The sequence below is a fragment of the Podarcis muralis genome, chromosome 16 (assembly GCF_964188315.1).
Source record: "Podarcis muralis chromosome 16, rPodMur119.hap1.1, whole genome shotgun sequence".
Classification (NCBI taxonomy): domain Eukaryota; kingdom Metazoa; phylum Chordata; class Lepidosauria; order Squamata; family Lacertidae; genus Podarcis; species Podarcis muralis.
Window position 1 is genome coordinate 24,611,160 of NC_135670.1, and position 11,955 is coordinate 24,623,114.

The 11,955-nt window shown below is 49.2% G+C and overlaps 1 protein-coding gene across 1 annotated transcript; it reads left to right on the plus strand.

Annotated features, from left to right (window-relative positions):
- Window positions 1–1,873: 1,873 nt before the first annotated feature.
- LOC114586818 (2'-5'-oligoadenylate synthase 1A-like) lies at window positions 1,874–11,667 on the plus strand. The gene is made up of 6 exons (XM_028710639.2): window positions 1,874–2,225; window positions 4,631–4,922; window positions 5,239–5,414; window positions 6,458–6,684; window positions 8,182–8,329; window positions 11,522–11,667. Exons 1-6 carry the CDS (start codon window positions 2,043–2,045, stop codon window positions 11,564–11,566), a joined length of 1,071 nt encoding a protein of 356 aa, XP_028566472.2. The 5' UTR covers window positions 1,874–2,042; the 3' UTR covers window positions 11,567–11,667.
- Window positions 11,668–11,955: the final 288 nt, after the last annotated feature.

The following is an 11,955-nucleotide window of genomic DNA, read 5'->3' on the forward strand; positions in this document are numbered from 1 at the left end:
CACTCATTCCACAGCTGTCTATGTTTCAAGGTCAAATTGTAAATCCCATGGGAAAGGCAATCCAAAAAGTAAACATCCAGACACAAAAACAAAAGGAAAGATTCCAAAACAACCAGCAGTTCTCAGAGACTTATAGTTCTACAATCCAGCAGGGGGAGCACCCCAGAGGTTAGAGAGAAAAGATGAAAATTTTTCTTTAAGTTCCCAAGTAAGGTAAATCCAAAACAGGGGGGGGGGGGGGAACCCTCTAAGTTCCCTTTAAACTGCAGAGTATAAAAAATCCTTGCAAAGGTGCTTGCAACAGTTCCTTTCTTGTAACTTGCAAAATAGCCCACTGAAACTTTGTATCCCTATACACAGTCACCACAGTCTGATGTTACTTTGTATCCAGCCAGCCCGAGAGCTGGGTCTCTTAACAATTGTAATCCACAAAGGGGAAAGAGGGATGACCCAGTCTCTGTCCACTTATAGTACAGTCTTAATTTGCCTTTAACTTTTTGGCAGTCGATTCCGAATTTGCAGGGTAAATTCCAGGTTCTTTTTAACTCCTTTCCATGCTTCCGTTTTAGAAAGACTTTGCTCAGCCCTTTAAACAGGGACGGAAGACTGACTTCCTTTTTAGCGTCTCCCGCTTTCAGCCGAAATTCACAATTTTACTGTTCAAATAAAGTCTCAAATCTCTTACTCACGAGTATGTTGTTTCCAATCAAATGTTCAAAGAAGAAAGGTCAGCGCTCATCAGCAGCAGCCGCGCGGCTTCACTTCCGCGGAAAGAGCGATGGATTCACAGCACCGCTACCCCCTCCACGTTCCGGAGCCCCTTACGGGGTCCCTTCTGCGTTTCCGAGGTCGCTCCTGGTGCCCGCCGAATCCCACGGCCACGGGCTCACTCTACCCGTGGATTTTCTAAGTGGGTCGTCGCTGTGCCGTAGCGCACGACCCTTTTCCGCGGAGCCCCTCTTCAGCAACTGAAGAGGACCGCCATTGCCGTTTCGCGCCGCCTCCGGAAGTCGAATTGGGACACAACAAACACTCTGTGAGGTGAGTGGGGCTGAGAGACTTCGGAGAAGTGTGCCTGGCCCAAGGTCACCCAGCAGCTGCATGTGGAGGAGCGGAGACGCAAACCCAGTTCACCAGATTACGAATCTACCGCTCTTAACCACTACACCACACTGGCTCTCAAAAGACTTAATCAACGCGAGCTTATCACCCACACTTACTGGGAATTCCTCGTTCATGGGGAAGAATTGCAATCCCCGATCCCCATCACGAATGGGGTTCGACGGGTTACCCATGCTTGTCGGCGTAGGGTAGACACACGCTGAGCCAGTCAGTGTAGTGACCGTGCAGCCCCGGACATCTAAGCGCACCACAGACCTGTTATTGCTCAATCTCTGGTGGCTGAAGGCCACTTGTCCCTCTAAGAAGTTGGACGCCGACTGCTTGGGGGTCGCATAACTACGGTAGTTAGCATGCCAGAGTCTCGTTCGTTATCGGAATTAACCAGACAAATCGCTCCACCAACTAAGAACGGCCATGCACCACCACCCTTACTTGACCAGAGCACAGAAAAGTTTGAATTTCCACGTTTCAATGGAGGCTTGCATTTCAGTTTGCATCTGGTTTTGAATGGAAGAAATTTGCCTTTGAGAGAGAGAGAGAGAGAGAGAGAGAGAGAGAGAGAGAGAGAGAGTTTGCCTTTAACAAATCAACATTTCTGCCCTATCCCCTGTAGGAGCCGCCCAGTGACTGGGGAGGCCCGGCCAGATGTGTGGGGTATACGTAATAAATTATTGTTATTATAAGAGCCTTAGGGAAATGGCTCTCCTGCTTTCTGTTCTGACCCTGTTTATGCTAAGATTAAAGCCGCTGTTTTGAGCAAAGTGAAACTTAAGGAAACGAAACTGAACAGGGCAGAGCAGAGCAAATACCGATAAGACAAAAGACAGCGGTAAAAAGCAGGCATTTCCTTCTTTATTGCCAGCGGAGGTGAAAGCAGACCCAGAAGCTGCTGGATCGTCTCTCCTGCCTCAACCCCTACCATGGACCTCCTCTACAGGTGTGGACCAAAAGAACTCGATAATTTCATCTTTCAGAATCTCCAGCCCAATGAGGAATTTAATGAGCAGGTGCGCAAGGCCATCAACATCATCTGTGAATTCCTGAAATCCACTTGCTTCAAGGATTTTACCCCTCCTCCACCCAAGGTGCTGAAGGTTGTCAAGGTCAGTGCCAGAGTCTGGGTGCTAAGAAAGAACGGTGTGGGCAGGTTCAAAGAGAGAGCGATGGGATTGGGGAAGAGAACGAGAGTGTAGATTGTTAAAGTTGTAGATTGTAGGTTGCAGCTTTGTGATGGGTAAGCTACAGTTCCCAGAATTCTTTCGGTTGTACACAGAGCTGCTAAGTGACTCTCTTATTAAGGCGGGCAGAGGGTCCTCTTGGTAGCTCCACCGTCCTCAGAAGGGAGCCCAGGAGAGGACATTCCCTGAGCTGGGGAATTCCTTTCCCCACAGAAGTGCCCTTTATTAGTTTTCCAAATTAATACAAATCAAACCAAATTTATTTAATTTAACACCATTAACACAATCTAGCCAATTAATTGGTTAAATGTTGTAGCCCTTTCATGAATCAAGAGGGAGGACCCAAGATGTTACAGTGGTACCTCGGGTTACATACGCTTCAGGTTACATACGCTTCAGGTTACACACTCCGCTAACCCAGAAATAGTGCTTCAGGTTAAGAACTTTGCTTCAGGATAAGAACAGAAATCGGGCTCCGGCGGCGCGACAGCTAAAGTGGTGCTTCAGTTTAAGAACAGTTTCAGGTTAAGAACGGACCTCCGGAACAAATTAAGTACTTAACCTGAGGTACCACTGTATAACAATGTGAGTCATGAATCCCAAAATGCAGAAGGGGAAAGTCCACTTGCGGAGCCAGAATGGGTGGGACCCACTCCCAGTTGGTGACACATTGGCAGAGCAAGACTAATCTGTAGATAAACACTTAAATGATATTTACTTTTGACAGTGAGTGAGTGTCCACTGAGCCCAGCTCCGATAGTGGATGGAAATTTAAGGGAGATATGAGGGCCACTCTATGTGGCTCTTGGAACTCCCCCCCCCCCGATTATTGTCATGAGTTCAGCTGACATTCGAGTAGGACCCTAGCAGAGACACATGCCGGACTGGCATGTTCTCTCCCTCCTGGTCGATTGCTCGGGAACTTCAAAAGCTTTCTTCTGCCCGAACATCTCAGCGGCCGATGCCAACAGACATCTTAGGAATCCTCAGAGTTTGCGCACCTTGCGTGACAGACCTCAGCAACTCAGCATTTTGGCTAATCTACTTTATTTACATATAAACACACACGGAGCACTGCAACATGGCTCCCTCTCTCTCTAGCATCAGACAGCAAAGAGAAAAAGAACAAAGGACAATAGTCCCACTTCACGGAACACAGTAACACAAACATCCTGTCTCCGTCACTTCCCACTCTGTGGAGTCAAAACATACACCGTCATGTGAAAGACAAAAACCCCATGACTGCAATCATGGAGCAGGAATTCTAACAATCATTCCCCTGGCTGGGATGCATCCTTGAACTCGGACCATCCCTTTCACTTGCCTCAATGCAGGACGGGGTGCGTGGTGCATAGTAACTTGCCTTACCTGCAAAGCTACCGCCTGCATTGGGTTGCCCCGCCCATTTTTGCCCCTGGACCCGCCCACTACTGTCTTGCAGTCCCAGAATGGAAGGTGTCTAATGGGTAGCACAGTGCATAGGCTCCCCCCCATCCCAGTGAATCTGCCCCATGTCCCCCACGCCCCATTCAAGCAAACCTACACCCTGCACGGACCCAGGATTCCCCCATTCTGGATTGAGTCTCGAATTAGTTCTCCCATGAAGAGTCTCCTGCTCTACAGGGAGGCATTAGAGTCAGGTGGCATCAGGCTCCTACCTTCTCCTGGGAAGGTAGATTGCGGCCCTTTCGGGGGAGAGGCGGAACCTGATGCATGCTCCTCCTTCCTTCCTGATGCTCCACCCCCTGGCAACCCCAAACCTCTCGAGGTCATTCAATCCAACCTACAGCGATCTGTGGTTGTCTGAACGTGGCTCAGCTGATTCAGCCTTGGATGACTCAGGCGCAGTGGCGGAGCTTCATGCTCCAGCAGGGGAGCAGAGAGCAGGTGTGGGCGTGGCTGGCGCACGTCCTGGGGGGCATAGCGTGCGTCCTGGGGGTGTGGTGTGCCACCTGCGGGGGCGTGGTGCCCAGCCCGGCGGGGCGGGGGACCGTGATAGCACCCCACTGGCATCATGCCGCTGGGGGCGGTGCTCTCCCCTCGCACCCCTCTTCCTGCTTCAGGCATACAGCCCTAGCAGTGGGATGGAGGATTTCGAAGTGTACTTGCCCCCACGCAAAAGCCTGATTCCAATATCTATGTATCACAGAGGGTTGGGGTAGATGCCCCTTTGACTCCCTTCCAACTCTAGAATTCTATGATTGATTGATACGTGTGAAATTGACACAAGCTAGAAATTGACCTGCCTGGAATCAGCCCCTGGTACTCATTCGTCAGGGTGCAGGGAAACGAGGATATTCTACGAGGCATCATCGGATTTCCCTCCCTAGGGTGGCTCATCTGGCAAAGGCACAGCTCTGAAAGGGGGATCGGATGCTGACCTTGTGCTGTTCCTTAACATCTTCAATGGCTACGAAGACCAGGAGAGAGACAGGGGCTTTATCATCCAGGAGATTGAGAAGAGGCTCAAGGAATGCCGGGAACGAATACGGAGTGATATAGAAGTACGGATTGAAAAACCAAAGTGGGACAACCCACGGGTGCTCAGCTTCCAGCTTCGTTCTGGTGATTTCACAGAGGAGTACATTGATTTTGATGTCCTGCCGGCCTTTGATGCTCTCGGTAAGTCCACTTGCCTAGGCCCCACTCACACCACTTAGCACTGTGAGCAGTCATGGCTTCCCCCAAGGAATCATGGGAACTGTAGTTTATTAAGGGCACTGAGAGTTGCCAGAAGCCCCTCTAATCCCCTCATGGAACTACCATTCCCAGAGCGGTTTAGCAGTCAATCCCTCGTCACAGGGAATGGTGGGAATTGTAGTTCTGCAAGGAGGGATGGGGGCCACAGCACCCTTAACAAACTACAGTTCTCAGGAAGGGAAGCCATAGCTGTTCTTTCTCCTTGTACCTGTGACTCCGTTTTTGTTTTGAAAAACAGGTCACTACAGGGGTGGCATGCCTGACCCCCAGGTGTACATCGGACTGATCGACAGCAGCAGAGGCAAGGGGGGTCAGTTCTCTCCCTGCTTCACCGAGTTGCAGAGAGACTTCATCAGGGAGCGCCCTACCAAACTGAAAAGTCTCATCCGTCTGGTGAAATACTGGTACAAACAGGTACACACACACAACAAACATTTGAATTTCGGATCACGTGTGAATTCAGATTAAAAGCCTAGTACTCGAAACCCAGTGAGTGTACAGTAAATGGGAGAATGGGCACAACCCAAGAGTAATAATGAGAACAAACTCAAAAAATCAGAATTCAGTTTAGAAACCTGCTGGAAAGAAAAGGTCTTCAGTGAATTGTCAGGACCAGCAATCAGAGACGATGAGAATTATAGTCCCAAAACATCTGGAGACTCAAATTTGGGAAACCCTGTTCCAAAGGAAAGCATTTTGGAGCACTGAAAATGCCAGGTTCTTCAGTTTCAAGAGAATAGGGTGCAAGTTCTGTTATGTACAATGGAACTTCATATCAAACACAATTTTAGTCTTTTCAAAAGGGGATATTGGAGCACTCCAAATCATTTGCCCATCTATGTGTACAGAAAATAGTAAAACATAAAGGGACCCCTGACCAACTCTGGGGTTGCGGCGCTCATCTCGCTTTATTGGCCGAGGTCATGCAGCTTCCGGGTCATGTGGCCATCATGACTAATCCACTTCTGGCGAACCAGAGCAGCACATGGAAACGCCGTTTACCTTCCCACTGGAGCGGTACCTATTTATCTACTTGCACTTTGGCGTGCTTTCGAACTGCTAGGTTGGCAGGAGCAGGGACAGAGCAACGGGAGCTCACCCCGTCGCAGGGATTCAAACCGCCAACCTTCTGATCAGCAAGCCCTAGGCTCTGTGGTTTAACCCACAGCGCCACCCGCGTCCCTACAGAAAATAGTAAATCTAGCCAAAAGGCAACACCTGGAGATCTGCACCGATAACTTTGATGCATCCCTAATTATTATTATTATTAGTGTATAAGTATAAGATGGTTGCATAATCTTAGAAGGGGGCATGGCTGTGAATTCTGGTCTTAAGTTGTCAGGTACGGCCAGCCTCTATATCCCACTCCATTGCCTGATCCTTTCATATTCTTCCATTGGTGCTATCCATTGTATTTCTGTGGGCTATACTTAATATGTTCTCCCATCTAACTGTAGCTGCCAGAATTGCGATCGAAGCCCCCAAAGTATGCACTCGAGTTGCTGGCTGTCTACGCCTGGGAAAAAGATGGTGAGAAGACTTCTTTCAACATGGTGGAAGGTTTCCGGACGGTCCTTTGGCTCATCCAACAGTACAAAAACCTCTGCATCTTTTGGACAAAGTACTATGACTTCCAGAATGAGACTCTCAAGAAATACCTGCATACTCAACTCCAGAAACCCAGGTCAGTATTCTCTGTGCCTCCCTCTTAGGCGCTGCCATTTTGCAGGTGAAAATAGGGAACCTCTTATGGACTAGTAACCCCTCCTATTCCTGCACCATGGATCAAATGAACAGCAACTCCTCCATCTTTAATTCCCAACTTTACATCCTTCCCCATGGAGTTTTCCTGCGTAGAGAGAGTTCTTTGGGCAAATCTGTTGTAGGTTTAAAGTGAGAGTTGAAATCCTGAGAACGGTGGTTCTCTGAGAGATGCAGCAGATCTCTAGGGTTGCCATATTTCGAAGAGCAAAAAAGACGACACATTTGCCAACTTCTACTTTTAACTACAGAGCCTAGGACTTGCTGATCAGAAGGTCGGTGGTTCGAATCCCCGTGATGGGGTGAGCTCCCGTTGCTCGGTCCCAGCTCCTGCCAACCTAGCAGTTTGAAAGCAGTTTGAAAGCACACCAGTGCAAGTAGATAAATAGATACCGCTCCGGTTGGAAGGTAAACGGCGTTTCCGTGTGCTGCTCTGGTTCGCCAGAAGCGGCTTAGTCATGCTGGCCATCTCATGTGGCCAGCATGACTAAGCCGCTTCTGGCAAACCAGAGCAGTGCACGGAAACGCCGTTTACCTTCCTGCCGGAGTGGTACCTATTTATATACTTGAACTTTGGCATGCTTTCGAACTGCTAGGTTGGCAGGAGCAGGGACCGAGCAGCAGGAGCTCATCCCGTTATGGGGATTCGAACCACCAACCTTCTGATTGGCAAGCCCTAGGCTCTGTGGTTTAGACCACAGCTAACAAAACTGGGAATGAGCCCTTTCTGATTGTGCTTGAAAGGAAATGGGGGCTTGGGGTGAGTCAGTGAACATGATTTGGCTAAAACTGGGAGCAACAGAGGTGTGGGCCTCGTGAGTTTTACTTAGGGTCCCCTCGTTAATCTAGTGTCACTGTTATTTATTCAACATTGGGGGATTCTGCAAATCCCTAGGCTGAGGTTGCTAATCTTTTTCTGTTGGTGAGGTAATCTTTTTCTGCTTTGTGAGGTATACATGCTGCAGTGGGTGTGGCTAGAGTGGGTGTGGCTTATTGGGACTGGTTGGGCAAAAGGCAGGGAGGCCAACAGTAGGTGGCGCCACAGCTCAGAACAAGCAGAGCCAGAAAATGGACATGGTGAAAGCGAGCCTTCCCTTCCCTCACTCCCAAACCCATGAACACACAGGCGCATCACAAACAAACAAACCAGCATATATGCAGCAGATCTTCAGTGTGGGCTTCTATTCAAATACAGACCATAGCAGTGGTGGTGAGAGGTGAGGAGAGGTATCTTTATTCAGGGGTGGTGCTTCCTCATCTCCTGATACTTCTGGCTTCCCATAACCACCATGAGTGGGTTTGGAGGAGGAGCCTATACCCCCCCCCCAAATTGCTTGGTGGGAGGTGGGCCTGGCTTCTAGGATAGGGCTCTTTCGCTCCTGCCTGAGGCTAATGAATCTTTCCTGTCCCTGTATTTTAGGCCCGTCATTCTTGACCCAGCAGATCCAACCGGGAACGTAGCAGAGGGGAAACGCTGGGATCTACTCGCAGAAAAGGCCGCGGAGTGTGCTACACAGGAATGCTTCAGGAAACCCGATGGCTCGATGGTTCAACCCTGGAATGTGCCGGTGAGGGCAGCATAGAATCATAGTATTGTAGTATTATAAGAAAAACTGCTCCTTTTCCCTTATGGGGTATCCAAGAGGCCGTATAGAGTCCTTAAGTGGGTTCCCTATCGGTAGGAGAAAAATAACAGAGGCCAACCAGAGTACAGTGGTACCTCTGGTTGTGAACAGGATCCGTTCCGGAGCTCCGTTCTCAACATGAGTAGAACACAACCCACACATGCACGGGTCACGATTTGCCGCTTCTGTGCATGCGTGTGACATCATTTTGAGTGTCTGTGCATGCGCGAGCAGCGAAAGCCGGAAGTAACCCTTTCCGGTACTTCCGGGTCGCCGCGAGACGCAACCTGAAAAGACGTAACCTGAACCGAAGGTAACAAGAGGTGTGACTGTATATTGAGAAGCAAGACAGCTAGTAAGCCTGATCTTTATTAAACTGTTGCAACAGGGTCCCTACTCACCACACGCAGGAGGGAGGAAAACCCTGAACAATGGTGCGCGAGCCCTTATACAGACTTTTGAAATTGCCCACCCTGTAGCCCAAGACTACCCCCCAATACATCATACATACATCACAGAAGGAGGCTGTCTACAACAGAAATCCTGTCTGCCAGGATACCTGACAATGGTCTCTGATTGCATTACCTGGACAGCCTGGCCATTCTTTGGTGATGGTTCATACTTTAGTTCCTGAATCCAGGCCACAGGCTCACCCTATTCATACACAAATATGCCCTTAGGACAGGATTTATAACTGAAAAGACAATGGTAAGGCTTCCCCCATTTTCCTCCCTTACTGCAGAGGAATATCTGAGGTCACTGGGAGAGTCAAAATGGCTTCAGGATTGCTCTCCTGTACTATTTCAGACACGTGGTTTATATATTTAGATATGTGTGCATTTATGAATATTTCTTTTATATTTGAGACCTTAAAATTATTATAACAGTAGAGTTGGAAGGGACCCCCAAGCCAACCATCTAGTCCAGCGGTTCTCAACCTGTGGGGCCCCAGATTTCGTTGGACTACAACTCCCATCATCCCTGACCACTGGTCATGCTGGCTAGGAATGATGGGAGTTGTAGTACAACAAAATCTGGGGACCCACAGGTTGAGAAACACTGATCTAGTCCAACCCCCTGCGATGCAGGAATAAATAATCCCTGACAGTTGGTCATCCAACCGCTGTTTAAAAACCTCCATTGAAGGAGAGCCCACCACCTTTTGAAGGATTTCGTTTCACTGTCCAACAGCTCTGATCCTTAGAAAGTTCTTCCTAAACTTGAGTTGGAATATCCTTGTCATTTGAATCCATTGGTTTGGTCCATACCCTCTGGAGCAGCAGAAAACAAGCCTTGCAGATATTTGAAGACAGCTCTCATATTTCAATCTTCTCTCTGCCAGGCTAAACATACCCAACTCCCACGATCACTTTTCATAAAGTTGGCTTCCAGGCCCTTAAGCATTTTGGCTGCCCTTCTCTACTCACATTCCAGCTTGTCAAGTCTGTGCTGGTGATATGTAGCCCCTAAGTGTGGCCCTCAAAGAGCAACCAGCTCTCACGGACTGAGATGACAGAATGTGTGATGTGGGTGACATTTGCTAGGGACAAAGGTGGCTGGAGTGTGTTTATTACCGGTAGGCCAGAAGGCAGGGAGGCCAACAGTAGGTGGCGCTCTAGCCAAGAACAGTCGGAGCCAGAAGCAACAATAGGTGGAGCCGACAAATTCTAAGCCTTGCCTCTATTATTTTTTCTGAGTCCTAGAAGGGCAACTCAGTGAGGAGGAAGCTGGTGGGTGTGGCCACCCCTTGGACTGGTTGCAAGTAAGGAAGCAGGGAGTTGGTGGGGCAATGCCCCATTTGCCCTGATGGACTGACCTCTGCTAAGTGAGGATTTGCAGTCCAGGTGAGCGCACTCAACAGAAACTCCAATCTATATTGTCTTGCATTTATGCAAGGTAAAGGTAAAGGGACCCCTGACCAGTCATGGCTGACTCTGGGGCTGGGGCGCTCATCTCACTTTACTGGCCGAGGGAGCCGGCGTACAGCATCCGGGTCATGTGGCCAGCATGACTAAGCCACTTCTGGCGAACCAGAGCAGCACACAGAAACACAGTTTACCTTACCGCCGGAGTGGTACCTATTGATCTACTTGCACTTTGACGTGCTTTTGAAATGCTAGGTGGGCAGGAACTGGGACCAAGCAACGGGAGCTCACCCCATCGTGGGGATTCGAACCGCCGACCTTCTGATCAGGAAGCCCTAGGCTCTGTGGTTTAACCCACAGCGCCATCCGCGTCCTTATTCCCAGCCCCAGGTTTAATCATCCTCTAAAGGTAAAGGTAAAGGTACCCCTGCCCGTACGGGCCAGTCTTGACAGACTCTAGGGTTGTGCGCCCATCTCACTTAAGAGGCCGGGGGCCAGCGCTGTCCGGAGACACTTCCGGGTCACATGGCCAGCGTGACATCGCTGCTCTGGCGAGCCAGAGCTGCACACGGAAACGCCGTTTACCTTCCCGCTAGTAAGCGGTCCCTATTTATCTACTTGCACCTGGGGGTGCTTTCGAACTGCTAGGTTGGCAGGTGCTGGGACCGAGCAACGGGAGCGCACCCCACCGCGGGGATTCGAACCACCGACCTTTTGATCGGCAAGCCCTAGGCGCTGAGGCTTTTACCCACAGCGCCACCCGCGTCCCAATCATCCTCTAAGCCCTCCCCTAATAAAAGCAACAGATGGGAGAAAGGAAGCTTGCCCCTCAATTTATGTACACAGAAATGCTTTGTTTCCCCAACATCTCTCCTGAACGGAACTGGAGTTTCAGGGTTGACTATAAACCACTCTGGAATTGTAGCCCTGAGTGGAATAGGGGTTTTCTAACAGGTCTTGGCATTTTTAACGAACTACAGCTCCCAGAATTCTTTTGGGGGAAGCCAGGGCTACTTGAAGTGGTGTCACAGTGCTTCTAAATGGATGCTGTGACTGTTGCCTGTGTTAGGGATGTTTATAATTCCAGCATACCTTGTGGATTCACCAGGAATCACAGACAGGTCTCTGTTTGTGAGGTGCAGATTTCCAAAGCTCTGCCGGAAGTATCGCTTAATAAACCTCTGAGAGAGTGTTCCAGTATTAAGTCGGGTGTAAAATACTCGAAATGTGGGCAAGTTGGAAACTACATTTTTGTTCATTTTTCTTCTAGCTGCAAGTGCCCTGGGAAGAACCGTACTCTTGCACCATACTCTGAGGAGACCCCTTCCAGCCTCGTCGTAAGAGAAGCTCTCCGTGGGTGTCTGAAGAGGCTTATATTGCTTTCTAAGCTATTGAAATAAAAAATTTAAGATCTTATATATGTAATAAATGTTCATAAATGTACCAATCTAGCACGTACATAGATATGTGGACCATATGTCTGGAGCAGCACAGGAAGACTGCCCTGAAACCATTTTGACTCCCAAACTGACCAAATGTTTTCTCTGCAAGGAGGGAGGGGGTGAGGGAACCTTCCCATTGTCTCAGGAATGGGGTACTCACCATCTCAAAGGAATGGCCAGACTACCAGGAAAAGCAATCAGATAAGGCATTGTCAGATAACCTGGCAGACAGGAAAAACAACAGCATTCAAATTTCTGTTGT